General features: G+C 42.3%; 3 protein-coding genes across 5 annotated transcripts in view; 2 read left to right on the top strand and 1 right to left on the bottom strand.

Annotated features, from left to right (window-relative positions):
- Window positions 1–405: 405 nt before the first annotated feature.
- inpp1 (inositol polyphosphate-1-phosphatase) lies at window positions 406–3,659 on the top strand. 2 transcript variants are annotated; one of them, XM_015959603.3, is made up of 6 exons: window positions 406–595; window positions 1,064–1,308; window positions 1,957–2,017; window positions 2,164–2,364; window positions 2,445–2,619; window positions 2,938–3,659. In XM_015959603.3, exons 2-6 carry the CDS (start codon window positions 1,105–1,107, stop codon window positions 3,446–3,448), a joined length of 1,152 nt encoding a protein of 383 aa, XP_015815089.1. In that variant the 5' UTR covers window positions 406–595; window positions 1,064–1,104; the 3' UTR covers window positions 3,449–3,659. The 2 variants fall into 2 exon arrangements, with proteins under 2 accessions (XP_015815089.1, XP_015815091.1); XM_015959605.3 differs by having other exon boundaries at window positions 461–595; window positions 1,103–1,308.
- Window positions 3,660–9,573: 5,914 nt separating this feature from the next.
- On the bottom strand, window positions 9,574–18,116 carry dnajc14 (DnaJ (Hsp40) homolog, subfamily C, member 14). Of its 2 annotated transcripts, none has more exons than XM_054750119.2 (7): window positions 17,998–18,116; window positions 15,492–16,855; window positions 15,293–15,399; window positions 13,490–13,609; window positions 13,220–13,380; window positions 11,556–11,658; window positions 9,574–10,061 (listed from the first exon to the last, which is right to left on the bottom strand). In XM_054750119.2, exons 2-7 carry the CDS (start codon window positions 16,683–16,685, stop codon window positions 9,767–9,769), a joined length of 1,980 nt encoding a protein of 659 aa, XP_054606094.2. In that variant the 5' UTR covers window positions 16,686–16,855; window positions 17,998–18,116; the 3' UTR covers window positions 9,574–9,766. The 2 variants fall into 2 exon arrangements, with proteins under 2 accessions (XP_054606094.2, XP_015815092.3); XM_015959606.3 differs by having other exon boundaries at window positions 17,885–18,092.
- Window positions 18,117–23,885: 5,769 nt separating this feature from the next.
- nab2 (NGFI-A binding protein 2 (EGR1 binding protein 2)) overlaps window positions 23,886–27,603 on the top strand; it is an 11,768-nt gene continuing 8,050 nt past the window's right edge. Inside the window, exons 1-7 of the mRNA XM_015959607.3 lie at window positions 23,886–24,020; window positions 24,186–24,240; window positions 24,406–25,366; window positions 25,505–25,638; window positions 26,620–26,671; window positions 26,752–26,866; window positions 27,029–27,214. Of these exons, the coding sequence (XP_015815093.1) occupies window positions 24,455–25,366; window positions 25,505–25,638; window positions 26,620–26,671; window positions 26,752–26,866; window positions 27,029–27,214 (1,399 nt within the window). The 5' untranslated portion in view covers window positions 23,886–24,020; window positions 24,186–24,240; window positions 24,406–24,454. The remainder of the gene's footprint in view (window positions 24,021–24,185; window positions 24,241–24,405; window positions 25,367–25,504; window positions 25,639–26,619; window positions 26,672–26,751; window positions 26,867–27,028; window positions 27,215–27,603) is intronic.

Here is a 27,603-nt window from a genome sequence, read left to right as displayed (position 1 = left end):
TTGCTTGTTTGCTGTGGTTTTTAATTTTTTTGTTTTGTTGTTTTTTCCCATATTTAATGTAAAGCAGTTTGATCTCCCTCTGGGTTGTGTAAAGCGCCATATAAATAAACATTAGTTCATTCATTCATTCATTCACTCATATTATATTATATTATATTATATTATATTATATTATATTATATTATATTATATTAAATTATATTATATTATATTATATTATATTATATTATATTATATTATATTATATTATATTAAGGACACGTTTAAACTCTACAGTTATAGTTTCCAAAGTGTACCTTGAACGCACCACGCGTTTCCCGTTGTCTGTACCTTCTTCACCATCTCTCCGTGCTCGTGCTGCTCTCTGCTGTGTGTTTGTCTACGCCTTGTGTTTCACAGCCCAGACGTGAGAAGGGCGTCTGCTAATACCGCTGTAGGAAAATTAGCGGAAATAAACCAGCGCAGGAAGACCTCATATTATAAACGCAGCGAAACTCCACACCGTCTTTGCTCACAGTCGCCCAGAGGAGTCTGTCTGCGGTAGCTATCTGACAGGACAGCAGCCACCGAGAGGAAGGGTATACGCCAGAAACTGGTGAGGGGTTTTGGGGTCGTTCGTGGTAGTTTTGGTCTTCTTACGTTTAATTTTCTGTTTTAAATGTTGTCTGGTAAATGCTAAGCTAACCGTTAACTTGCTATGCAGACGAGTGGAGGGACTTTGTCATTATCCGGTCAAAATTAACAAAAAATAAGATTAAGTATTTAACTTTCATGGAAGTTAGGTTTATGTTTCCTTTTCAAATACTATATAGGCTAGGCTATGTTTTAAAACGACTCTGGAACAAAAAGTATTAAATAATCACTCGTGTGTGTGTGTGTGTGTGTGTGTGTGTGTGTGTGTGTGTGTGTGTGTGTGTGTGTGTGTGTGTGTGTGTGTTTCCGATGCAAAGCTCTGAAGCCACATCCCTCCCTCCTATCACTCAGATATGCCCTGTTTTCATTTTGAGGCTAAAATTAGCGCTGCCTGTGCAAATCTGTCTTTGTTCTTCCTTCTCGTCCACAGAAGAGTTTCCACCACCCTCACGGCCTCTCTTCTGTCCAGACATGGCTGATCTGCTGAGGCTGCTGCTCAAGCTGTCAGAGAAAGCTGCAAATGTGGCTCGGGTCTGCAGGCAGGAGGCTCATCTCTTCCAGCTCCTGGTCCAGGAGAAGACCGGAGATGACAAAAACAAGAAGTTTGTGCAGGACTTCAAGACACTGGCCGATGTGGTGATCCAGGAGATGATCCGGCATGATGTGGTAGCTGAGGTGAGAGAAGTTAAAAGCATGATCCAAGCACGGTCAAGCTAGGGTGACCAGATCAACTCGCTAAATGGGAGAGAGATTACTCCATGTGGAACAGCGTGAAATTCCAGAGCAACGAGATCAAGTAAAAAAAAAAATGCTGTTGTCTTTTAGGTAAATAAAATAATATCTTCATAAATGTCATGTACTATAGGGTTTATTTGAATTTATCTTGAACAAGCAAACAGCAAATATTTACTATTTCAGTTAGGGTTTCACAGCTTCATTCTGGCTCTTTGGACCTTCTACAGTAGCTCTGAATACTTTTAGCTGAAATTATTTTAATCCATCAGCTTTTTTGATACCATAGACAGACCGCTGGCGTGTATTGGAAACAATCCAACCCCAGAACCTTGTCAGTGTTAGGGTTTTAGCATGAGCCTGTCTAATTGCTGGGAAATGCGCTCCGGACCTGCATTAAAGTCCCACCTCCTAGTTTGAAAGCAACGGGCAGCTTCATGCAAGATTTAAATTTGAAATGGGACTGTCAATAATGCGGGACAGAGTCTCGTTTTGCAGAACGTGCGAAGAGTAAAGAAAAAGCAAGACATTTGGTCACCCTAGGTGAAACAGAGTTGGGTTTAATTTTGGTTTTGTTTGGTTTTGGTGCAGTTTCCAGAAATGGGCAGCTTCATTCGTGGAGAGGAGTCGAACACGTTTGTAAATGGACTTGGTAATTACTTCCACCTGTAGGGCTCTAACATACGGATTGGCATATGACACGCCAACACTTCAGTGTGTCACTGTTCAAATATTGAAACAAGCCGCTCCTCGTGCTATTTAAACATGCGAGGTTGTCCGTGTTTGCTGTGTAACCAGGGGAGACTGTGACGGTCACGGTGTGTCACAAGGAGAAGGATACTGCTGACCTGTTGGCCAAGGTGTTGGATAAAGACCACAAGGCCGCGTCCCTGCTGGCTCAAGCCATCCACCAAGACCCAGAGGCCATCAAAGCTGACACGGAACACGTGTTTATTCCCGTCGAGCCATCTGAGCTTGGCATCTGGATCGACCCTATAGGTAGAGGTGTTTCTCTGGAATCTCCTTTAAAATAACACCTGATAAAAGCCGAACAACGTTGTTTCTTTTTGTTGACCAAGATGCCACCAGTCAGTACATAGAGGGCCGTGAGGAGGTGCTGGAGGAGGGGTGCTTGTCTCCTTCGGGTTTGCACTGCGCGCTGGTTCTGATTGGTGTTTACTTCCGGAGTACGGGCGAGCCCGTCATGGGTATCATCAACCAGCCCTTTTATCATAAAGATCCACAAAGCAGAAGGTGAGTTCAGACAGGGAAACCCTGTTAAAGAAACAATCTCAACCAAGATAGTTTTTAAATCAAATCTTGTTAGGAGGCTTAGAACATCCTCCTGATTTTGTCCAAAAATACTCAAAATCTGACTTTTGTGCATTTTTTCTACAATTAAAAACACAAAGAAGTCTACCTGTTTTCTAATTTCTTAAACTGTCATAGTTCTAACTCTTATACGATTTGCAATATTTTCATAAATTGTGAAAGATTTGTTAGAAATATTTCCACAAAACAAGAAAATATGGCCTGAATGACTCAGACTCTGAGACTTTTCTACTTTCCCAGGTGGAGAGGGAAGCTGTACTGGGGTGTGACCTGCTACGGCCATAATGTCTGTTCGTTGCCGAAGCCCAAAGCCGGGGCCGAGTGGTGCCCGTCTGTAGTGCTGAGCTCCAGTGAGAAGAAGGAGGTGAAGAAGGCTCTGTGCTCCCTGTGCGGCTCTGAGAAGCTGATGTACGCCTCTGGAGCTGGGTACAAGATGCTGTGCGTCATCCTGGGCCTGGCTGATGCTTACGTCCTGTCAGAGGGAAGCACCTTTAAGTGGGATTCTTGCGCTCCACACGTCTTGCTCCGGACCTTCGGAGGGGGGGTGGTAAACCTGAATAAGTGTCTTCAGGCTGATTGTGGAACAGAGAGTAAAAATACAGAACTGACTTATCACCAGCCCAGCGATGAGCACATAGGAGCAGAGCGCTGGGCTAATCACGGCGGCCTGGTGGCGTATCGAGACCGCACTCAGCTCTGCAGCATCATCAGTGCTCTGAAAGTCCAACTGAATGGGAAACAGAAGTGGTAAACACAAACCGAAGCAGTTCCATATACGATTTTATTCTTGTTTTTTTATTAGTGTAAGGTAACCCAGGTCCTCCAGTGCCCCTATCAAGCCTGTTTGAGTGTTCTGTGTTCCAGCGTGCCTGATTTTTATCTGAGAGCTCAACCAGCTGAACAGGCAAATCAACCACTGAGCCGTGTGTGTTGGAGCTGGAAAACGACTAAATCATGATGGATAGGGGGCCCAGGAACCACTGGTAAAAGGAGGTATGTGGGCTTTAATGCAAAACGTCATAAATTCTACTTTTAAAGTAGATGTATGTAAATATGCCACAAAATAAATGTAAAAATGCTAAATTAATATTTAAATACACACAGTAAGTTTTATTTTTTACAGGAGAAACAAGTGCTCAACCTTCAAGTTTGCATATTTATTCCAAAACTAGAATAGAAGAAGCTATTTTTAAAAGAAGCCTGTCTTGTGACGAGTTGTGTTCTTAAATGCAGGGAAAAGCCAGCATTTAAAATGACTGGCCTATCGAAAGCTCAAAAATCAGATTTTTGTGTGGTCGAGGAACGCACCATTGGCAAGCAGCAATAAAAACAAGTTTTCAAATTTTTGTTAACTCACCAAGTCTTCTTTCACTTTCAGATTAATCACTTTGAATGTAACTTTTTACTGACAAAATGTGTATTTGTGGTTGAAGATTAGAAATCAGACAACCCAACTTAAACACTGAATGTAAACATGAAAGCACTGCGGGTGGGAACGTTGCATTTTTAGATTTTGTCCTGAATCTGACAGCAAAGGCTGGATAAAGTCGGCGGTGAACTCCGGTTGTCTGAATCAGCTCCTTGTACGGAGCAGATTTACCGGTGGCCTGGCCCCGTTAGCAGTCGGGTAAAGGTCAGCGAGTGGAAAAGCTGAGTTAAGACAGAGAGTCGAGGGTGTTTACATTCAAATGAAGAATTAGACGAGACTCGAACTTCTGGAGATAACTTGTAATGTGCATGAACATCCTCCCTTGGGTAACTTCAGGCTGCTCACTGATGTCATTAATGGTATGTTTGTTTCTCTCCTCCCATATATGGTTTTTTTCAAAAGGCTTGGATTTGTGTGATTTTCACCAAACGTTCGTGATGGTAACACATTTTACGGGTAGATTTTAGTGATGCGGGAAGACTGCCTTCACCAGATGAGGCTCACATGTCTCCGGAATGTGTGGAAGAACAAGTTCCCAGCTCATTATTATTTCTGTGGAGGCCTCTCAAATCTCTGGTGCTGAGGCCACTGAGGTGGTTAAAAAGCTCCTCTGTGGCAAGGCTCCAGGGGTGGATGAGATCCGCCCGGAGTTCCTTAAGGCTCTGGATGTGGTGGGGCTGTGTTGGCTGACGCGGCTCTGCAATATCGCGTGGACATCGGGGGCAGTCCCACTGGACTGGCAGACCGGGGTGGTGGTTCCCTTATTTAAAAAGGGGGACCGCAGGGTGTGTTCCAGCTGCAGGGGGATCACACTCCTGAGCCTTCCTGGTAAGGTCTATTCAGGGGTTCTGGAGAGGAGGGTCCGTCGGATTGCTGAACCTCAGATTCAGGAGAAACAATGTGGTTTCTGATTCTGTTCATAACCTTTATGGACAGGATTTGTAGGTGCAGCCAAGGTGTGGAGGGCATCCGTTTTGGTGGCCTGAGGATCAGGTCTCTGCTTTTTGCAGATGATGTGGTCCTGTTGGCTTCATCAGAACGTGATCTTCAGCTTTCGCTGGAGTGGTTCGCAGCCGAGTGTGAAGCAGCTGGGATGAGAATCAGCTCCTCTAAATCTGAGACCATGGTCTTGATTCGAAAAAGGGTAGAATGCCTTCTTCGGGTCAGGGATGAAGTCCTGCCCCAAGTGGAGCAGTTTAAGTATCTCGGGGTCTTGTTCACGAGTGAGGGAACTGGAGCATGAGATTGATAGGCGGATTGGTGCTGCATCTGCAGTGATGCGGGCGTTGTACCGGTCTGTCGTGGTGAAGAGAGAGCTCCTGGATGCCTCCCTGGTGAGGTTTTCCGGGCACGTCCAACCGGGAGGAGACCTAAAGGTAGACCCAGGACACGGTGGAGGGACTACGTCTCTCACCTGGCCAGGGAACGCCTTGGGATTCCCCCAGAGGAGCTGGCCCAAGTGGCTGGGGAGAGGGAAGTCTGGGCCTCTCGCCTTAGCCCCCGCGACCCGACTCCGGATAAGCGGATGAAAATGGATGGATTTTTGGGGAGGTTTGGAAGTTTTTCATCAAGAATTACCAGATTTTTAAAATAATTTTGCTGCCTTTTTAAATGGTCCCTGTGATACCTTATTATTGTATGTGTTATTGTATAAAGAGTACTGTACTACAGTTTGGCACAGTGTTGTTCTTTTTACATAAATTGATGAAACTTATGTGGGATATTATATCAGCTAAAATGTCCAATGTTAGTGATAGCGTTAATAATTTTAACGTTAGTGTTGAAGGGTTAAAAATACACGTGTAAAATGTTTTATGTGCTACAACATAAACTCTCTATGGGAGAAGATTTGTGCCAAAAGTATCAACCAAAGAAATTACAGTCCCATCCAAAATATCTAAAGCAACTGGAAAAAACAATAGGGAGCCTAAGTCACGCCCATCTACTTCCGAACCTTCGGTCCCTGCAAGAATGAAAAAATGAATGCAAGTCAATGGGGCTAAAATGCTATTTTCTAATCTCGATATGTGGCATGAATTTCACATTTAGTGGGTACGAAAAGTATCCTGACCCCATCAATTTTTCACTGTTATATTGTAGCCATTTGCTAAAATCAATTAACTCTTTTAAGCGCTAAAGTCGCAATATTGTGACAAGCGTCATTGCTGACTTTGAGCTACAGCTACAACTATGATCCCTCATGAAGTTACTACTGTACACCAGAAGATAGTGGAGATGTGTATAGGTGAGCAACACTTGTGGGTGTGTTCATATTGAAAGTTTCGTAGTTCTTAAGAGTTTGAAAACTGCCTCCCGCCGAGAGGTTCCCGGTAGGGGAGAGGACGAGAGGAGGCGAATAGAGGGATAAAACTTACAATTGCCGGCAGGTCTGGGGTTTGTTGACTGATCTCTGTCTGGTCATGACTGACTCAGATTACGAAGCAGAATCTCTGAAGAAATTCACTCATCCAGCCAGAAATATTGACGCTGCTGCAGCGCGCAACACCAGACAGCTGGTGCTACACTTAAAACTCCAAGCGTTGGGTTTGAAGTTTGTTTCACCGTGTTTGGGACATGGTGGATGTGGAAATGATGGTTAAAAAAAAACACCACTTATGTTAGACGTAGTGGCAATGTCAAAAAGCAGCAGATGCGTTACATATGGAAGTTTTCAAAATAAAGAAAACTAGAACCAATAAAGATGTATTTCAGTAGGAGGAGTGAGTTTACGGAATAGCCTTGATGATAAGTTTTAAAAAAATTTGCTTGTTGAAAATATTCAAAAAGTGTTTTGAAAATAACTAAGTAATTACCAAGCAAAACAAAATTAGGTTTGTCACACGTTTATACCTTGATTGATTTTGTTGAATCTAAGATGATGTATGTTATAACTGTATGGTTATTAACTGTTTATGACACTGTTGATTTCTTGTAATGAGTTAATGGGTAGGCTTAATTAAGTTTAACTTCAGCCTGTACTATTTCAGTCATAAGTTATATCTAAAGAAACTGTCTTATTTACAAGAGGAAGCTGGAATTGTGTTAATGATTATGATCATTATTAGATAATTATTTTCTTTTTCATGTGTCTGTATGCATTATGACTGGATAAAATTAATAAATCTAAAAAAAAAGTTAAGTGTGCCACTTAATCATAAAACTTTTCTTTCCCTTGGATCAAATGATTACATTCAAGGGAAGGACATCCCCTAAAGCTGTACAATAAAAAAAAAACTGACAAATATGGCTAAAAAGCTTTTCTCTTGAGTGAGGCCAGTATAAATATAAAAAACACAATATAAAAGATAAACTATGAAATTTAAATTTCAAAAAAAGCTTTCTATAAATATAAGAAATTTCTAAATATATTGAAAATATCAAAACATTTAAAAATAAAGAAATTCTGTTAAAATGATGAATTTTTGCTTTTGTAAGGAAGTCTCAGAGGAAGGGGTTGATCAGTGCTTCAATCTCAGGGTTTCCCCCAGCGCTTTACAAGCTTGGCTGGCGAAGCGATCTGTGCACACACTCCCCCACCCCCCATGAACAGTAGCGAAATGATCCACACGCAACCCTCCACTCCCGCAGTCCGCTGGACTTTTCTGGGGGAAACCCTGCATCTCATTGGTCAGGGAGGTTTGGAGTGAGTTTGTGTACACAAACTGCCTCAGATTCTTGATAGCTTTGTTCAGGTATATTCTGTTTGAGACTATATATATATATATTTTTTTTTTTTTAAAGTTGATCCTTTTGGCACATATCTTATCCCATACACTATATAGATATATTTTTAGTTGATCCTTTTGGCACATATCTTATCCCATACATGACCAACAAAGGATGTGTGAATAATAAGAGCATGAACTACTGTAGACAAAGGAACTCGTTTTTATTTTGAAAAGCAGGGGAAACAAATCCAACAGTGGTTTTAAAACTTCAATCACTCACTTTGCATTTCTCTACAAAAACCCTGATGATTGTCAGATATTCTCTTTTTGCCATAAGTATGCATATTTTGTTAAAAGAAACACTTTTGCAATATGATCACTTTCACTCATTTCTTGAACTCTGAACTGCTACCTTTAAACAAACAGCACTCCACATTCTCAAGCCACACACTGTTGAAAACAGCTGAACACGAAGGATGACGTGGACGCTCCGCTTCCTGAACGAGTGAGAACATGGCTGAACGCAACGTGCACAAAAAACGATATTTATGGATCATCGTAGAGCAATGTTTGGGGTAGATTCTTTATTTTAACTACAACTAGTAAATAACTACATACGGCGTTTGTTGAAATCAGCTCCTCCTCACGTTGTGTCTTAAAAAAAAGTCACCGTATTTCTTCTGAGGCTGAAGATACTTTTTTGGTTTCAAAAACAAACATATCCTAATTTGTGAGAGAGCTGCTAGTTTAGGGAGCTACACCTCCTACTCAGCTGCAGCTGGAGGAGTCCGGCTAAATCACTAATGACCGTTCAAGATCCCTCTGGTGTGATAGCAGTGGTGGGTGTGCAAATTAAGACCAAAATAAAAAAATACTGAAGAAAGCTTCTAATGCCAATATATAAAAATACCCTTTATGAAACACTTCACACAATCCTTAAGCCAAACGTAAACAATAAAGGCGCTTCTTTACTTAAGCTGCAGGTTCAATGAAAGTTTTAGTTAAATGTCTGCTAATTCTTCATGTTTTCACCAGCAACTAACACTGGCCACGGTTTTCTTTTATTTAAATTAGATTTAACGTAAACCTGTAAAATCTTAACCGCATTAACGGTATTTAAATAAAAGTGCAAAATGATAAGAAACCAAACTGGAGAATGTAGTTTTATGGGTAATAACACCCAGGATGGCTTACAGTTATTATCCTTTGTATAAAATATTGTGCAACAAATTAGATTTTAGAAAAATGTAGGAAAACTTTGAATTTGTTTTCAAGCCTGTCAACAACTTTTAGTTTTATTTACCGACATGTTTCTGACAGATCCCATAAAAGCTGGAAAAGCTGATTTAGCTACATCAATCAACAAATGTCACCAAAGAAACAGATGTAGAACTGATCTGAGATCTGTTGGTGTGGTAGATTTGTCCCATTGGGCTGGCTTGGGTCATTTCCTAATAAATCAAAGATGGAGGCAGTGCTTCAGAAGCAGACACACACACACACACAAGCTGCCCAGATTCTCATCTTCATTTCTCAGTCACTGATCAATAACTCCTGACTATGAGCCTTCTCTCACACCTGAAATTAAAAAATGAGTAGACCAAAGCGTAAAATAAAAAGCTAAATAAATCATGCAACGGTGGATTTGGCAGGAAATGATGAAAAGTTCAAATGTTTCCTTACAGCATTGTTAGGACTTGAGTTTTAAAGGCTACAGTCATCTTTAAGACCAACAACAGATTAAGGTGAAATGAAAGTTAAAGCACCGTCACTTCGTCAGCTTCAAGTGCTTAGATTCACTCAAATGGCTCGTCTGTATGACCCAGTCTCTTTCTGCTCTGGCTGATCTGAGAGCAGCCTTTTACCCTTCTCCCTTTCACATCCTGGCATGCCAACGGGCCGGCGAGAGACAAACATGGCCGTGGTTTATTGTGTCCCTGCGTTGTTGTTTTGACACACGGATAAATAGACTTCACCTCTGGAAGGGTTTGCGGACCTTCTTCCTCCTCCTAGGAGGTTTGCCACTTTCAGCCCACGTCTCGCTGGAGTCTGGGCGCTGTCCCCCCGGCATGTAGAAGCCGGTCTGACCAGGAGGAGGGGGGAAGGGGTTCGCTCCTGCTCCGGGGGGGTGATGAGGTGGCGGACCCGAAGGGAAGAAGCTCCCGTTGGCCGTCATGTCAGTCGGAGGTCCGCCCTTAAACATTCTGTTAAAGAAGTCTTGCAGGTCGGCCGGGTTGGAAGGCCCGGTGGCGTGCTCCGAGGGGGTCCTGGGAAAAATCAACACAGATGGTTTTTATTTTCTGCAGTTTACTGTTGTTCCTGATTTCATAAACAGTCAAAACATTCAGGCTTCATCAAACACACTGAAACAATAAACGATTGCCATCTTTTCCCACACAGATGAAGTTTTATTGTATAGTCAATACTTAGATTTCTGAAGCAGTTAAGTTATTCTCTGTTATGTTTTCTTGTTTACACTGTTTATTGTCCTTTTTGCTGCTGTGACACCAAAACGTACCCATCGAGGGACAACGAAGGGTTTTCCCATTTGAGAATTTGTATTTCTAGAAAACAAATCCAGTCATGTTAAAGAGTTTTCAGATAAACAAATCTGCAGAAGTTAAAGCAGAAACTTTCAGTCTGACTAAACTAAAACGTCTTCTGAAGGCAAAAGTCTAACATAGACTACTGTTGGCTCCTCAAGGAAGCAACTAGGAGAAATATTTGTATATTCAGAGATAAAAAAAAAACATCTGCATAAAGAAAATATTGACTTGATTAAATATGAAGATGAGTTATGTGCAAAAGAAGAAGAAAACTTCCTAAGTTACCGATCATGATCATCTATAACTGAATGTGGATAAAGACGTTTCTGCGTGAACATAAGCGAGAAGACGGCCGTGATCTCCACAGGACTGAAGCTAAACATTACCAGCTACTTTATAAAAGAGTAATGTCCAAACAAGGATGAAGAAATTTTTTGTTTTCTAAAAACCGTCATCTACACATGAAATAAGCGGTCAAAACTCAGGAGGTGCAACAATCCCACAGAGGAAATTGCCGATCTATTACTGCCGTTTCATTATTGAGGTCGATTTTTTTTATTTAGTACACACAAAAATGCAATTTTAGCCCCGCATGACAAACCCAGAAGACTTTCTCTTCAGCGTTCTCTAGCAGGTTTAGGAGCTCAGTGCCAGTGACTAACCATAACCAGGAACAGGATCCTCTGTAACTGATTAAGTCTCAGCAACACCCGATGAAGGCAGGGCGACATCTTTTATTAATGTACAAAAGGGTCACGCTAAACAACAGCAATCAGCTGTTAAACTAAATTAGCTTTTGTGCAACATGAAAACAAGGCTAAGATTCTTGCACAAAACCTTGTTTAAACAGTCTTTTGGGACTGGATCAGCACCATGAAAACAACTGCCAGCTAAGTCAACCAGACTGCTTCACGTCAGTCAGTCACGGAGAAGCTACGTTTATTACAGAAGTTGCAATAAAATCAAAGTTCAGGGAAACCAGACATCGCTCCTTACAGCCGCTTTGTGTGATCTGGTTATTAATAAATGTCAAACAGGAACCAACAACAGAGGAGCAGCAACATCACAGACCTGTAAATAAATATGCAGCAGAAAAAGGAACTGAAAGATGATTTACAGCACCAAACACTCCACAAAATGTTAAAAGATGACAGCAGAAGCACCTCTGGACCTCAACAACACATTCATGTCCACGCCCGTCCCTGAGGTACGTACCTGTGTCGCATGGAGTTGCTGTTGTTCTTTGAACCAAAGGAGATGTGGTACGGGACGCGGTGGGTGTCGGGGGAGATGCTTATTCTTTGGCAGCCTGCCCACTCTGAAACAACAGCATCAGAGACTCAGCTGAATAAGCCCTGACCCATCTGACCATTTATGAATTAGAGCGGAATATGTTAGAACGGCTCACAGATATTTATAAAGAAGCTAACAGGTGCTGCTAGCTTAATGCACCTGACTGCTTTTCAGCTAGAATGATCACATCTATAAAAACATCAACAGTCTGCTGGTCTAAAGAACTCCGATGTGAATCTGGTTCTGCTACAGTTTGTCACCATTACCAACAGCATGTAGTTCCCCAGCTGAGGCTTAGTTTATAATTAGGTCATGGAACAGAACAAAACTCCCAAAGGCAGCAGTAAATCTTAATCACAAAGGCTGAAAAAGTAAAGGATCGAGATGCAGAAAGGACCCAGTTAAAGTCTAGACGTAAGCCTGGGGAAGACTGTCAGTGGAAAAACGGATGAACTCTTCCACATGAGAAGATGCAGACTTTAGGGTTGTCCTTACAAGCCATTTAATATCAAGCTGTACTTCATTTACAACACTTCTGCTCAATTTGTAAACCTGCTCTTGTATGGGATTAATGTCCTGCCTTTAATCAAGAGATTATTTTGTCAATTTCAGACCATTAGTGGTCATTTTCGTGCTCAGAAAGAAGGTGGGGGGGCCAACTTCACTCAGGTCCTTTACCCTTTGTTCTCTAACTGAGATTTCTTTACGACTCCCACCACCAAAGCTGCACTGACAGAGTATGTTATGTCTGCACTTGGTCTCAGACTGGACACCTTGGAGACCGTGGTGAAGACGAGGATGCTGAATAAACTTTAATCCATCATGGATAATGAGCAGCACCCCCTCCATCACACAGTACAGACGGAGGAGCACCTTCTCCCACAGGCTGCTACAGCGCTGCTGGTGATGGGAAAGATACTGGAAGTCTTCCTTACGCCATCACATTGCACAATAGCAACAACTAAACTCTGGCTCATAATGTACAGTCAGTGTGCTTTTCATGTTTAACATTTTTCTGCCTTTTTTATATTGCTATTGTTTTTAACTGTCTTAATGCGTGAAATGCTGCTGCTACACTGCAATTTCCCAGCCTGGGATCAATAAAGTACACCTATCTCTCTAATAAAACGAGCGCACCCAGAAGAAGAACGCAGTGAGCCCATTGGTCAGCACCATATCTGGCTTCCTATTGGCTGGGGGCACAGTCATCTCTCCAATCCAAGAACACAGAAAATAAATCTGCAGGAGCGGGACGAAAGCAGCTGAATCTCTAGAAAATGTAATGGATGAATTTAAGAGTAGAAGAGTTTATTTGAGAGCAAGTAAAACAGATTTGAATGCAAGAAAAGAAAGCAGAACAAGATCCGAGCATGAAAACCACTATTCTGCTTATTTCAGGTGTTTTTATGAAGGCAGCTAACATGCTGGTTTTCACTTCTGCTGCCACCTGAATGGAAACATGATTATTTATAATTATTTTCTTTACGCTGTGACAGCATCGTATGATCCAGGTAGTGGATGATCTCTACAAACTACAGCAGGAATTATTTGTGGCACTGATGGGCAAAACAGAAGCTTTAGCTCACCTGTAATATCATACACCTTTCCTTCCATACAAGCGAAGTACGTGATTCGTAAGCCCAACATGCTCGACTCGGCCCACAGGTCTCCCTCCTCTGCGCTATGGCAGCAGTTGCATTCAGCACAGAAGCGAGCTTCAGCAGGTTCACGATCCATCTCGAAACGCCTGCACACACAAGATGAGAGGCAAATACCAGTGAGGCTACGTGAGACCGACTCAGCTACCGTGTGGGTAATGACACTGGTGTGGCACAGCTGGGCGGGGACGCACGTACTTGTGTTTGCCTTCACACTTGGTGCACATCATGGTGTTCATAGCTTCCTTCAGGTCATCCTGGAGCTTGGTGAGAAACTCGTTCATGGACCTGGAGAGCTCGGTTGCGGCCATGCGCTTTCTGAGTGGGAACGAAAACAAATAACTGGTGATGCAAATAAACAGCTGAGGGTTAACAGACTCGCTCTGTGGTTCTTTTAGGTCATTTGGTTTTTTTAGAGGATTTCTGTGAAACCCTTGACTGCTGCAGACAGAGGGACTTCAGTTTGGAGAGCATGCCTGATTCACACCCACTACAGAACGGATGCGGTCTGGCTCACGGACGAACTGCCTTTCACACGTGGTTCATGTGTTGAACGTCTCAGAAAAATGACTCGCACCACAACACCAATGATTAGAAATGTCACACAATACGTTTAAAGACACACTATCGCACTGAACTGATATCACGGTTATCAATAATAACAAAAGCTGGGGAAATAAACGCGACATGGGTTTTATTCTGAAATAAACTGGATGCACCTCCTCGCTGGCACACGTCTCACTTCCTGTCTGACTTACGTAATTTCCTTAACCTAATGACAACCCAGGTGTGGCATCTGGGCAAAAAAAGTGGAAACTTTTGGGAATTCAGTGTCCACGCTGCAGCCGGTGAGAATGTTCTGAGTGGACTTAATGGTTTTTGGTCTGTGCGGATGTGACAGAGTTCAAACTGCATCCATTACGTACTCGGTGTGAATCAGGCGTCAGGGAGAGAGTCGAGAATCGGGAAATGTTATCCAAAGAATAATCAAACTTCAAAAACTATTCATGTGGATGCTTTGTTGTGGATTTGTACAAGTTACTTTTGTATTCTTTCTTTTAGAAATGAATGACACTTTTACTTACACCATTTGTTTAAAACGAGTAGTTTTGGATGTGGACCCAGCTCTGGGATCACTGTCGCAGCAGGTAACACCCTAACTCTACTTTCCACCAAACACAAAACAGCAGCAAACGTACTTAGCAGCAACTAGTCGCCGTTAGAGTGGACGAGTGCCTTTCCACCGGCAACGAAGTGTCGCGTCCCAGAAGCATGAGGACGTGATGCTTATGTTTCGAGTCTATGTTTTACACACTTCCAGAGCATGACAAACTCTGCAGTTCAGATCAAGCCAGGCAGGAAGTTAAACATGAAATCAGTGTAAAACATTGAGAAACTTTCAAAATTAAAGTCGTGCAAATTTCTCGTTCTTCAACTAGTAAAAAAAAATGTACGGCATCTCCTGTGAAACCTCTGTAACCAAGGTAGACAGAGCAGAAAATAAACCAGACCTTTTTGGACACATGCTGCCATTTATCTCCTTGCTTGTTATTGTTTAAACTTCAGAAATCTCGAGTGTTGTGATATACTCCTGTGATTTTGTGACCTCGCGGGACCAACTTTGTGGAACGCTTACGCTCCCCGTTGGAATGGAGCTTGCAGATAAACGCCTCCATTACTTTACACGCCGCTTTTGCTTCCGATGGAGGGGTTGCTGCGGATACCTGGTCCCATTAAAAACAATTAAGCTGTCCTTTTTAAAAGGTAAAATAAAACTACTGAAAGAAAATGTGAGCATCTTGAGTCTTTTAATGAACTCTTCAAGTCCAGCTACACTTTGAGGATCTCCATCTCATGTATCTAAGAAAACGACACTACCCCACCCGCCAAAGAGTAAACAAATAAAAAAAAAAAAAAATTTAACAGTAAAATATTACATTTCTGGTTCTGTTGTGGGATTATTTAGTCACATGATTAGTATCCTTTGTTCTCCAGACTCACAGCTCATACTCTCGTCGTGTTTCAGGGTTGCTGACGATATCCCAGGCTGCCCTCAGAACCTTGAATGCCTCTCCAGCTCGTGGGTGTTTGTTCTTGTCTGGGTGGACCTGAAAGAGAACCAGCAGAAGGAATATTTGGGCAAAGAAGAATAACGCATTGATTCATTTTGGAGTGATACCCTCATCACCAGCCTGCACACCTGGACAGCCAGCTGTCTGTAGGCCTTCTTCAGCTCCGTCTCTGTGGCATGGACCTCCACACCGAGCACCGTGAAAGGGTCAAGCTCACCCTCTGGGACTTCAGCCAAGGCCAACAGTCTTTCTAACTCCTGGCCCGGCTCACCTCTTCCTGCTCTGCCGGGTGACTCAGGCGAGTGTGTCGAGGTGTAACCGCTTCTACTGAACCTCCTCTGGACTCTGTCCAGCACAGACAACAGCCTTTTCCAAAACCTTGACTCCTGAAAAGCCGTCCAACAGCGCTTCCCTCTTTCCCCCCCAGCACGGAGTAACACACGCTTTCCCCACTGGAAGCTAAGCATAGCAAAAGCACAGAAAAGTCTGAAACAAGTTAAGACAGCCGACTTTGTCCACTTGACGCATCTCGCAGTCCTATCCACTAGGTCAGCTCCTGTGCATTTGATCCGTTTTAAAATCTGACTGACATCTGCCTTCATCCCAGGTATATCAGTGATCTTTACAAGCAGCTGCAGCCCAAAGTTGTACAGTTTCATGACTCCAGCCTCCACTCCAACTCCACAGTTGTGCGTTAATGTCACGATGATCTCGATGAACATGTGGATGCATGAGATGCACCAGAAGCTCAGAGACTCTGACAGCATCTCTTTAAAAGCTAAGAAAAGTTGGTTTCCGGTTCGCCGGCGACCACGGCTCTGCTGATGGTGGTGATGGTTGCGTCTGCGAGTCTGCTTGTGCCGACCACCACCTGGCATAACACTGCCTCTCTGAAGGGAGGAAAACGCACTCTGGCCACTCTGCTCAAACACTGATCCACTTTTTAACTTGCACCTCTTTCCACCTCCGATGCTTCTCCAGACAGACTCTCCATTCATGTGCCGCTCCTTTGCGGCTTCATCCTCTTCTTGATTTATAACCTGCGAGTTCTCGTGCTCTTCGCACCCACCATGCTCAAACTCATCCAGAACCTCCTCAGCATCCTGTTTAGCCTCAGTGGATCCAAACTCCTCTTCCTCATCAGCTTCTGAGTCTTCCTGGACGACTAGATTTGGTTCCTGAGATTTGAGATAGGTGTCTCCGTCCTCCTGAGTGTACCCTTCTGTCTCTCTGGCATGCCGCTGATAAAAAATAGTTTCTGGGGCAAAATTGCTAGAAACCTCCTCGTCATCCATCTCTTTGTCAGCTGCTTCTTTCTCCATGTTTCTTGTGTTTTCAGATTCAAAATCTGTCGAGTTTCATGGAAGAGGATTTCCTAAATCCATAATCAGCCTCAAAAGTCCCAAAGTCTAATGAGACCAAGGATCCTCAAACAAGACTCTGGTCCACAGTCACTTATGTCAAAACATTTTTATGGCGCTCCCATGATGTCCTGAAAAACAACAGATTGGTTTGGATTAGCAATTATTTAATGTAAGGATTTAATCTTTAATGCCAACGTAAGATAGTATTCTTGATTTTATGACATTTTTATCCAACATTTTTCCATTCAGACATTTTACACATAAAACATGCTATTTAGGTCATGTTTTGTGGCAGCATACACACACGTTACACAGTAAAACACTCTTTGCATAAAATTATGATTGTTTTAATGTTAGGTCTTTGATTTTACCACAGCTATAACATTTTGCTTTAGAAAGAGTTCAGAGAGGGGTGATGGATCGTAACCAAATATAACTCAGATATGTTTCCAATCGCTTTAATGCCACTTTCTATTCAACATATAAAAATAATACTCTTCTTTTTATTTCACTATAATTACTATAGTTTCAGGCATGGCGCGTGCGCATTAAAATTGAGATTCTAGCCATGTGTCGAAGAGAGTAAAGATTTAGACACTGACAGTTATTCTGATGGTAGACTGAGCAACGAGAACAATTTTTATCAAATTGAGTAACTTTAGAAGATCTTAACCAGTTGCTGCAGCAGCCAAAACAAAAAAGGTCCAAACATGAGTACCACCTCAGCCAGCTACAGCTATAATCGTTTCAATTTACCGGATAATAATAAACATACTTTAACAGTGTGGAAGTAGCACGTTCTAGCCTTCTAAACATTTGTATTTGCTTCACAATTTGTCTGTCAATGGAGTTGTTGGAAGGGATTTTGAAACCCAGAGTGACAAAATGGAGAGCTCTGACAATAGCTAGTTAGTCCAACAGGTAAAAAGCACCATAGGTTTTAGTTTGAACGGCGGACGTTAGCAGCAGCCTGGGTGTTGGCACGAGGAAGCAGGATTACAAATATGGCTAAAATTAGCTTTTCTGTAGCGGACTATCCAGACACTACTTTCCCCATAAAAAGCCTCAGACTGAGGTAAAACGACCACATAACCTGAGCAGACAATGTTATTATCTTTAGCTAGACAGCAGCTAACTCTTCAAGCTGGTCACAGCACCTGGACTAGCTGTTGTTAGCGTGTGTCCTCCTCCTGTGGGGGCTGCTTCAGTCTTGCTTCTTAGTACATTTTCTTACAGTGTGCGATTCAAACAAACCGAGTGCCGTTAGTACCTCTGAGAAAAACGTGTAACCTTGTTGCCAGACAGCAAACAGCCCGTGTTGGGTTTTTTTCTCTTGCTCTGTTTCCTACTTTCGTCAAGTTTCTTCTTCGCTCTCTAATTCCAGACACCAGACGGACACTCCTGCCACCTAGCGGCGCACGCATATACTGCACGTGACAGTGGTTCTCGAACCGTGGATCAAAATTACAGGCGATACTCGAAAAAATTTGAATATGATTCAAAAGTTTATTTATTTCAGTAATTCAACTTAAAAGTGAAAGAAGCATATGAGAGATATTACATGCAAAGCCAGATACGGCTTATAAAAACTCCACATTCAAAATCCATCCATCCATTTTCTGAACCCGCTTTGTCCACGCAGGGTCGTCCATCGCAGGGCAACACAGACACACATAGGACAAACAATCATGCACACACACACTCACACCTAAGGACAATTTGGACAGACCAATTAACCTAACAGTCATGTTTTTGGACTGTGGAAGGAAGCCAGAGTACCCAGAAAGAAACCACGCATGCACAGGGAGAACATGCAAACTCCATGCAGAAAGATCCCAGGCCGGGAAGCAAACCCAGGACCTTCTTGCTACAAGGCAACAGCTCTGACCACTGTGCAGCCACCACATTCAAAATATCAGACAATATTGTGAAGCGGTGCTCAAAGTGTCACACTCTAATCGGCTAACCGATCAAAAGCACCTGCAAAGGATTCCTGAGCATTTCAATGTTTTGAGTTTCATCTGTACTTTTCAAAATCTAAAACTGACAGAATACAAAAATAACACCTCAAGTCTCATTGATGTTTCAGTATTTTGCAAGGTTTAGATACTAATGCAATGTACAGCTTGAGATCATCTTTAAATAATAGCCTGAAAAGTTCTGAGATACAAATTTTAAATGTGTTGAAATCTGCATTTCTTCCTACTGCTGGGTATCAATTAGTTTGGGAGCTATTCACAATCACATCATTTGTATTCATAAGACACTCAGACCTCTTCGGTTGAAAGAAAAAAAAACTTGAATAGGGCAAAGCATCTGAGGGCTGCATTCCAATTCTGCTGATTACATTTGCTGGTTGTTCCTTACACACAGTATGACCAGCTCCAGTCCCCAAGGGCTGCCATCCAGGAAATATTAAGCGTTTTCCTTTGCTTTACCACAGCTGATCTAAATGAATGTGCAAATAACAGGCTTCTGCAGAGCTTTACATGGTTATGAGGTGATTAAATCACTTGACTCAGGTGTGCTGGAGCACAAAGCCTGCAAAATATAAAAGATAAAATAGCTAAGGCAGAACTTCCTTTAAACTGATCTACTGTTAACACCTATGCTTCACCTGCTCTATCAAATCACTAAATTGTTCAACATGGTTTTTGTAATAATACACAGAGCTTAATCATTGACAAACCCGGTAAATATACCAGCTGTAAGGCAGCAAGATGGAGGGCTGATGATTTTGGTTTGGTTTGTAGGACCTGAGCATCTTGCAGTCACTGACTGAACATAAAGTCACTTTCTGTGTTAATATTTTTATCCTTGTGTAACGTCCAGCAATGGTCAGTTTTAGGTACAGTTTGACCTTTCAACATCTATTCAACATCTGGTCAAACAGGAGACACAACACTGCATGTGTTCCCTTTAAATGAGCCTGCCTTCATACCAGCTGGAGCTCACAGACTCTGCAGCTCTGACAACAGATAACGACATGTCAACAATAACTTTCTTCCCCACGGCCTCCACATAAGGAACACTCCAGCTCGGATCAGTTGCTAAATTCAAGAATGATTTCCTAAATCAATATGAACTTCTTCCATGACTTATAATCTAGATCAGGGGTGTCAAAATCATTTTAGCTCAGGGGCCACATTGAGGGAAATCTAGTCCCAAGTGGGCCGGACCGGTAAAAAAAAAAAAAAAAACTTCAGATTGTTTTCTTTGTTTTAATACAGTCAATATAAAACAAGGCTGGGGCCTGAGGACAGTGTAGTACAAGTACAACACCTGAAGTGTACTTGAAAATTTGAAAAAATAAAAAAATCAACAAATAAAAAAACATTCCTTAGTGATTCCAAAGAGCTTACAGATCACATGGCAAGATCAGTTTCATGCAGCACTTAAAGTGTGTTTGACTCATTTTACTTTACATCTTTTAGCTTTCACCAGCACATCAATATCAGGAGTCACATCCTGAGTGGCAGCCAACTTCAGGATGTGATTCAAGTTCCTGTGTGAGCCTTGAGCGCAGCTTTGTTTTATTTATATTCATTACAGAGAAAACTTGCTCACAAAGATACGTGGGGGCGACGGTGGCACAGGAGTTAAGTGCTCGCCTCGCAATCGGAAGGTCGCAGGTTCAAGACCCGCTCAGTCTGTCGCTGTCGTTGTGTCCTTGGGCAAGACACTTAACCCACATTGCCTGCTGGTGGTGGTCGGAGGGACCGGTGGCGCCAGTGCTCGGCAGCCTCGCCTCTGTCAGTGCGCCCCAGGGCAGCTGTGGCTACATTGTAGCTCATCCCCACCAGTGTGTGCATGTGTGTGTGAATGGGTGAATGACTGGTTGTGTTGTAAAGCGCCTTGGGGGGTTCCAGGACTCTAGAAGGCGCTATATCAAATACAGGCCATTTACCATTTACGTTTATTTTCACTCTACATTGTAAAGTATGAAAATAAAGTTTACTCAACCATCTCGCGGGCCGGATTTAACCCGCTTGCGGGCCGGATACGGCCCGCGGGCCGCATATTTGACACCCCTGATCTAGATAATCATTAGATAAACGTTTGTTTATTGCTACTTATAATAATTATATTATAATGAAATTATTAATTAATCTGTGCTCAATGATTGAAGTGTGAAATGAATGTTATGTCTACAATGTGGTTCCGCATGTTCATATGGCAAAGGTCATAACATTTGCACTCGCACCATAACAAGTAAGGTTACATAAAACTCTGACACATAAATAGTCTTTTACCCAATCAGAACATCCGGTCAAAGAAGGTGTGTTTCTGAGTTGTCTTGGTAACATCCCTCAAGCCTGTCAGCCTTTGATTGGCTGTGGAAATAATAACATCAAAACTTTAAAACTGGATCACTCTGTGTGATTCAGCAGTTCTAGAGAAAGTTTCAGACCGGCCCTCTGAAGCAAAACCTCTTTAGCCATCAAAGATTTTGATACGTCGTCAAAACCTTTGTGCACCTGCGAAGCTGATGAACAACAGTCCCTGCAGAACAAAGCTGATATTGTTAAACTCTCTAAGAGTTACTCCTGAGACGCAAGCTAGTCCAACCTGTGTGTCTGATGACATCTTGGGACTGGGAAAATCAGTACTTGTGGTCAGTCTACTGGACCTGGGTGCTCCGAGGTCAGCCGACCCCTGTGACCTTCAGATCCACCACGAGGTTCTCCAAAACGGGTGAAGTAGACATGATAGATTGAGTCTGATGTGTCTTTGATAAGAACTTCATAGTTTATGCAAACCAAATTCTTTTACATCCATAACTCAGCTTTCCTAGATAAGGAGGTTCTGACTAACACCGCATTGACACAAAGTTACACATCACATTTAGTTCCATCCACTCACTGTAAATGCATAGTTTACTTGTCATGCTTTAATTGTTTATAAAATAAATTCTTACTTTTATAAACCTGACTCTTTTCTGAATCAAAACAAAGTGTGTACAATTACTTAATAAAGCAAAAATCCTAGAATCTTCTGATAAATACAATAAAGACCAAGCAGGGTGGATATTCTATATTTCAATAGAGTATCACAGCTTATTGGTCATAAGTAGAGGTAATATATATATATATATATATATATATATATATATATATATATATATATATATATATATCTTGAGCTCTTAAAGCACTCAATTTGCCAACGCTACACTTGGTTAGAATAGAAAATAGGACAGACAAATCATTTAGATGTCCCACACATCGGTCCCACATCGGTGACATCTGACCAGCAACAAGTATTGCAAGATAGTTTTCAGAAAAAAGAGATTGCATTAGAGCAAATCAAAATAAACAAAGGTAAAATATAGAGATAAAACATGATATCAAATAAAACAAAAATCACCAAAAATTATCATTGCCTCCTTTGTTAAAAAATGCCTACTTCACAGCAGGAATAAATGACTTTACATCCTCGTACAAGAAAAAAAAAAGATTTATAAATCTAATTTACAGACATAAAAACTCTGAGAGGAGTGAATTTTTTTTGTAAATCTTCAGTTTAGGTAATTAAATGCTTGACATTATGAATAATAATAATTATTATACACACACACACACACACACACACACACACACATATATATATATATATATATATATATATATATATATATATATATATATATATATATATATATTAGGGCGGTGAGTTTAACGCGTTAATTGATTAATTAATTCGACAAAAATGACGCGTTAAAAAAATTAACGCATTTAATCACAGCTTGCATTTCGAGCAAGGCGGAACCTTTGTCATTGCACAATTTCCTTGTAGACCGAATATCACTGACGCACACAACAATGGCTACTAAAAAGGGATAAAAACAGACAGAAGTTGCCTTGATTGGACTGATGCAGGATTTAGGAAACACGTCCTCCTCTTTTCTTTACTTAGAAAAAGTAAACTTCCAGACAGCAACGGAGTCCATGTCGCAGACATTTTTCAGAGATCGTCTCTGCTGCGGCTGCCCGGTGGCACCGGAAACTTTAAAAATGTTGCGGTAAGCTATATTTTTAACATTTACGTAATATCTGTACAGGGCTGAAAGCACCAGACAGAATAATTCTTTGCCCTAACAGTAGTTAATGAAAGTAGTCAAACAAATGAGAGGCACCTGGCTGCAGCTGGGAAAATGGTCCATGTCCTCACTACTCTGATTTTAGTTGATTTGGGTCTTGTTTCATATCACACAGTGACATTTGAATAATTAAAAGGCATTTTTTAAATTAAGAGCTTTAGTTTACAGTAATAACCATGTCTAATGTTTGATTCTCTGTCTCATAATTTTAATTACAAGTTTTGCTTTGAGGGCACATTTTTTTGAACGATTAAAATGTGATTAATTTAGATTAATTAATTACAAAGCCTCTAATTAATTAGATTAAATGTTTTAATCGAGTCCCGGCCCTAATATATATATATATATATATATATATATATATATATATATATATATATATATATATATATATATATATATATATATATATATATAATTAGTTATTACAGAAAGGGTTTATTAAAGTTAATGTATTATTTGGCTTAAAGAAGATGAATGTAAGGGTTTAGGTGAACATGAATGTGATTAAGCAAGGGTGCCCTCCCCCACCCACTTGACCAACCTTTGGGACCGCCACTGTTCACATTTATCATTGATTCATTTTTCCTGCCTTGCTGTTGATGATGATGCTGGTGCCACGAAATCGTTCAGAACATGATTCAAATCTGACATGTTTTCGGTTCTAACTATATAATATAATATATATCTGATTCAACAGTCGCGTTAACCTTTTTCTGACGTTTTTTCTTAGACTTTCTTTGTCTTGGAGAACAGAAACAGGTTCAAGCAAAAACCCGTGTTCACGTGTGGGCTCCTACATGCAAACCCACATTAGTTGATCGTTTTTAACCTAATGGTGACTTCAGGTCTGGGGGTCTTTGTGGTGGTGAAACTGGGAATCCCCCACAGCGTGTGCGTCAGGAGCCGTGAAGACGCACAGGGTTAATTTCAAGCCCCCACCACCGCCGCCCACATCCCCTATTTGAAAGCCGCCTCTCTACCGGGAGAGGAAGGCTCTTTTTCGGTCAGATGGCGTGCTGCAGCCCGCCCCCGTCATTCTCCAGCCCACACAGACAGCAAAAAGGCAGCCAGAGCCAGCAACCAATACGGTGCGCCGGAGGAGGATTTCTGCCAGTGATATCGGACCAAGCAGCGACGCGCTAAGGGGATTTACTACGGCGATCTGCGGCGTGGAGGCTGTCGGTGAAGAGGTAAGAGGAACGAATCGGATGTAGAGAAGGACGACGTGTCGCTGAGCAGGGAGTCCTCTCTGACATCTGGCTCAGGATTGGCTCAGTCTGACTGGAGCCAGTCACCCAAGCAGCTCACTGCTTCACATCAGAACCATAAGGGAAAATATTTGGCTTCTTTCACAGTTTTATTCCAGGGAATAAGACCAGACTGCTTTAAGTTTCAACTCATCTGAAAAAGGTAAGAAAGATTCAAGAGTACTTGGTGCACGTTTGTGTTTTGCATGAAAAATATCATGTTTTTAATCCTAGAATCATGCAAAAGTTTTTGTGCTTCAGCCTGATAGATGCATTTGAAAATGAGCTGTCTGGATATTTAACATCTCTGGACTTTTCCACTTTGCAGGTTCATGTGTTTCCTTTCTCCTGCCTGAACTTTTCCAGTGCCGTGTGCCATGTCTCTGCCACGCACACTTGGGGAGTTGCAACTCTACAGGGTGCTGCAGCGGGCCAACCTGCTGGCCTATTACGAAACCTTCATCCAGCAGGGCGGTGACGATGTGCAACAACTCTGTGAGGCTGCAGAGGAGGAGTTTCTGGAAATCATGGCACTAGTTGGCATGGCCACCAAGCCGCTGCACGTGCGTAGGCTGCAGAAGGCTCTCCGAGACTGGGCGGCGAACCCTGCCCTTTTCAGCCAGCCTGTCGCCAACGTTCCTCTCGGGGGGATCCCTCTGTTCAAAGTTGATGGGACGGGCACTAGTGGGTCAGCTGGCGGGCCCAGAAAGCCTGTGAGTAATGGGCAGCCTGGGTCGCCCTGTGAGAGGGAGGATCGGGCGTGCCTCACCCCAATGTACAGTGGGAGTCCAAGGAGCCCCTGCTCCCAGGCCTCTCCTCAACCGCCAGAAACACACTACAGGGAAAAACTGTCCCCCATGGACCCCCACTGGCTCAGCCCAGAGCCTGATGGTAATAGCAATGTAGCTTCTGCACCTGGAACAGAGGAGGAGGCGCCCAGCCCGCCACTACTGTCCACATGTCCTCCTGGTCCTTCAACATCTCCTGTCCCATCTGCATCATTCGCCCCTTCGGCTCTGTCAGCCTGGCCTGGAGGACAGCTGGACGGGGAGACGGCGAGGGCCGTGGTGGAGAGCGTGGAGCAGCTGTTTAGGACCCTGCCCCGGTCTGATCTCACAGAGGTGAAAACCCTGCTGAGGATGAACAAGAAGATGGCAAAAACTGTGGGGCACATCTTCAGAATGGGTTCCCAGGATGCAAACAAGGAAGAAGAGATCCGGAAATACAGTCTGATTTACGGGCGCTTTGACTCCAAACGGAGAGAAGGCAAGCAGCTCTCACACCACGAGGTAAAACCTAACAAGCACATCACCCGAGCTCACGGATCGCTAAAGTGACAACAAACCAGATTTTATCTTCACCTTGTGACCTTAAATGTTGATTTAAAGCCTCCATCACTCCTTCATTCGGTGTCTCCTCCTCCCCAGCTGATCATCAACGAAGCTGCAGCTCAGTTCTGCATGCGCGACAACGCTCTTCTCCTCAGACGGGTGGAGCTGTTTTCTCTGGCTCGACAGGTGGCCAGGAAATGTGCCTACACCTCCACACTGAAGAGCACAAGGTGAGTGAGGTAGGGGTGAGCGATGAGGATTTGACCCACACAAACACACCTGCTTCACACGAGTTTCAGATCGAAGCAAAGTGTTAGTTAGACGTTTTCAGTTGTTTTATTCAGATTTCTTCTGTTACAGCTCAGGTTTTATATAAAAAGTTAATCAGGTAAAAAAAGAGTACACCTCAATTCAATTCTAGAATTTTGGGGCAAGCATGGGGCAACGGTGGCACAGGAGTTAAGTGCTGGCTCCATAATTGGAAGGTTGCAGGTTCGAGCCCCGCTCTGTCGCTGTGTCTTTGGGCAAGACACTTAACCCACCGTGCCTGCTGGTGGTGTTCGGAGGGACCGGTGGCGCCTGTGTACGACAGACTCACCTCTGTCAGTGTGCCCCAGGGCAGCTGTGGCTACAATGTAGCTCATTACCACCAGAGTGTGAATGTGTGTGAATGGATACATGACTGTTTGTGTTGTAAAGTGCCTTGGGGGGTTCCAGGACCGTATAAAGCGCTTTATCAGATACAGGCCATTGACCTATTTATTTATTTTTAACCATATTTTGATTCCAAAAGTTGACGTTCTTTAGTTTAAAATCCCAGACATGGCCTAAGCACTATTGTTTGCTGTTCAGATTATTGGGATTATTATTATAATTTTTTGGTCAAATTATTAAAATCTAATCAGAAAAGTTAGAGAATAAAGTTATAAAAACACAAACATTATTTTGTTGCAATTAAATTTTGAATCAATAAATCTAGTTGAGGAGACACTGAATCATCAAACTTCAGTTTAATGAGCTAGAAACAGTATTTTTACATGTAAAATTCCAGGTAATTTTTTTTTTACCAGTAAGTGGCTATAACACTCCATCATACATCTCATTGTTTACATTAAAATTCAAAAATGGAACGGTAGTTCATACATTTTTGGGAATTTTGGCAGAATTCTTATTGCAATTAAAAGTTTTTATTTTTTTATTATCTTCTGCAGGCCGAATGCGGATGAGAACAGCAGTTTGTGTAATAAGAGACCAAGACATGAGGTAAGCATTTACAGCTAAATCCCCTCTGACCCAAGCCCTTTATTTGATAATAATATTTTTACTTGGTGAATTTCATTCAGGTCATCGGGCCTGAGAACGTCTCATCACTCCTAATAGTGGACGGAGCCGAGACCACGTCTCAGAGAGCGGATGATGACAGCTTGTCTGCAGAAAACCTGGACTGTGTGTCACATGGTATAATATGCTTTAAACCTCTAAAGTATTACAAATGACTAAATAAAGTATTAGCAAAATGTTTTTAGACTAAGCTCTTGTGCTCAGTGAGATTATTCCCCTACATTAGACACTCACTTGTTTCTGTAAGAACAAAATTTGAACTCAGATCTGTCCTTTTAGACTCCAACTCACAGTGCAACCAGTCTCCATCTCCCCGTCCCCACTCCGACACCTCCAACCCCGCCAGCTGGAGTCGTCATCTCATACAGCAAACCTTAATGGACGAAGGGCTGCGATTGGCTCGGATGGTGTCACATGACCGAGTGGGGAAGCTTTGCCTGGGATCAGAAGGAGCACACCCTACAGGTGACTTTTTAAAGACTGACTTACCTGTAATGTGTGACATGTTAATGCTCATCTGAAGAATCCAACTCTGGGAATTAAGTAGAAAGGGAAATGTTTTGAAGTTCTGAACTAATCATGTCTGGTTATGAACTAATAATATCTTACATGTTTGGATAAACGGTGTTAATTCTGACTGGATTGACAAGCTAACGGCTAGTCAGAAAAAGAACAAAACCATAGACATATAAAAATGCCGACAAATCCCACTCATTGCTTTGTAAAAGACATTTATGAAGCCAAATGGTCGGTTCCCACCACCGCCATCTTGGCCGTGTCACACATCTCATCACGCACAGACAATCCAAAAATGGGAAAAGAGGTGGAGCTAAGAGCGGGGCTGTGAGAGTGGG

The sequence above is a fragment of the Nothobranchius furzeri genome, chromosome 3, assembly GCF_043380555.1.
Source record: "Nothobranchius furzeri strain GRZ-AD chromosome 3, NfurGRZ-RIMD1, whole genome shotgun sequence".
Classification (NCBI taxonomy): Eukaryota; Metazoa; Chordata; class Actinopteri; order Cyprinodontiformes; family Nothobranchiidae; genus Nothobranchius; species Nothobranchius furzeri.
The sequence above is the reverse complement of the archived record's forward strand: the minus strand, read 5'-3'. Positions and strand labels throughout refer to the sequence as shown.